We start from the raw sequence: 1699 nt of genomic DNA on the forward strand, positions 1-1699 counted from the left end.
TTCTTAATTTTTTTAGTGGCAGGACAATTTGCTTTAAACTATCAAGGAAGAACAAATTAAAAATTTCAAGCTAACTTTCACGTATATTCTTCCATATATTACATTGAATTTATATATTGTGCTATAATGTTCAAATGTGGATTTTTTGAATTATTTGAACAGATAAGTACTGTGTGCTTTGCACCCAATATTAGCATAATCTCTGCCCTAATGAAGCTTCCTGCCTGATGGCAAGATAATTATGCAAATACTTCAAATACAGTGTAGTCACTGTTAAATGGAATTCTAGGTAAGATATAGGGCCTGGAGCTGCTTAGAGGAATTGAAGAAAGGCTTCATACTGGAAGTCGTGCTGGACCTCAGATTTAGAAGCCTCCTGGGAGTTTGCCTGATTAAGAACTTCAGGGAGGGCAACCCAAATTCACGGAATGACATGTGTTAGAGGCATTAGGCATTAGAAAGTATGCTTTGTTTTTGAAAGTATAAATAGTATTTCTGTAGTATCCAGTGCAAGGATGAGTGGCAGGAGATAGAACAGGACAGGGAGATAGGGGTCAGATCATAAAAAGACCTTCTGTGTCACGCAAACTCATTTTATCTGGCAGGCTGCAGAGAATCTTTGAATAATTTTGAGCAGCAGATTCACAGGCTGTGATTAGAATTTTAGAAGATATCAATCTCGTGGCAGTGTATAAGGACCTGTAGTAGGAGGTGAGGATGGAGACTAGAGGCTGTTAGACTGCCTCAGGAGTTCGGACTAGAGGTGATGCCTGGTAGGCAGTTGATTGTGAAGATTTGTAAGTTGCATAGGACAGATGTTAGACCAAAATGTGAGCCAGTGTCAAATAAAAGAGGATGAGGTTTTAAAGGAATTACTAAGCTAACACCGTGTATATAGTTCCACATACGTGGTACGCCCTTTTTACATTTTTTATATCCTTCAGTCATTAAATAATTTGCTTGTGAGGCATACCATCCAGAGGAAGTCATCTGTTGACAAGCTACCCTTTCATTTCATTTGTGTTCCTATGTTCATGCCATACATTTATCAAAACCTTTCCCTGAAAGTTTTATAATTTGTCATTGTTACATCTCTAATATTTTGATAGCATTGAAATTAAAGTGAATCTTTGTATTGCGAAGCCATTAATATTACAAAGGGCATTGAGAAATGGATATTTTTCCAATTCTAGTATAATTGTGCCTGCCAAGTTATTTTCTAGATTAAATGAGGTTATTCTTTACTAAAGAAGGTTTGTGAATTAGTGTTTGTATAGAAATTACAGGTCAGTTTAGAATAAGGTAAGGTGAATTGTACCAGAATTTGCTGTCAGGAAGAATTCTCTTATTTTCTTTTCTGTCCTCTTGTCTGCTAACTTGAATTTTATCCTTTTCTCACTAAAATGCTTGCACTGAGAAGGACGTAAACGTAAAAAGCACAAAAAACATTTTAAGAAACCTTTTAAAGGTCTTGATCGCTCAAAAGGTAGGTAAAAGTAGTTTTTATGCCATGTGTTGTTTATACACATTGCCACTTGATTTCTGTCTTGGAAGGTAAAATGAATCTTAGATTACAGTATAACTTCAAAAATAAGTTTTAAGTTGGAAATGCATATTAAAATCTAAACTAAATCTGAAATAAAACAAAGACACTAGAATAGGCTGTAATTTCTATTGAGTAGTACCTTAGCTATCCTTC

General features: G+C 35.2%; 1 protein-coding gene across 1 annotated transcript in view; it reads left to right on the top strand.

The window, feature by feature from the left end:
• VPS13C (vacuolar protein sorting 13 homolog C (S. cerevisiae)) overlaps positions 1 to 1699 on the top strand; it is a 213380-nt gene that overhangs the window by 42657 nt on the left and 169024 nt on the right. The window contains 1 exon segment of the mRNA XM_012645033.1: positions 1421 to 1486. Within this exon segment, the coding sequence (XP_012500487.1) occupies positions 1421 to 1486 (66 nt within the window).

This window comes from Propithecus coquereli, unplaced genomic scaffold, assembly GCF_000956105.1.
Source record: "Propithecus coquereli isolate 6110/MARCELLA unplaced genomic scaffold, Pcoq_1.0 Scaffold224, whole genome shotgun sequence".
Taxonomy (NCBI): domain Eukaryota; kingdom Metazoa; phylum Chordata; class Mammalia; order Primates; family Indriidae; genus Propithecus; species Propithecus coquereli.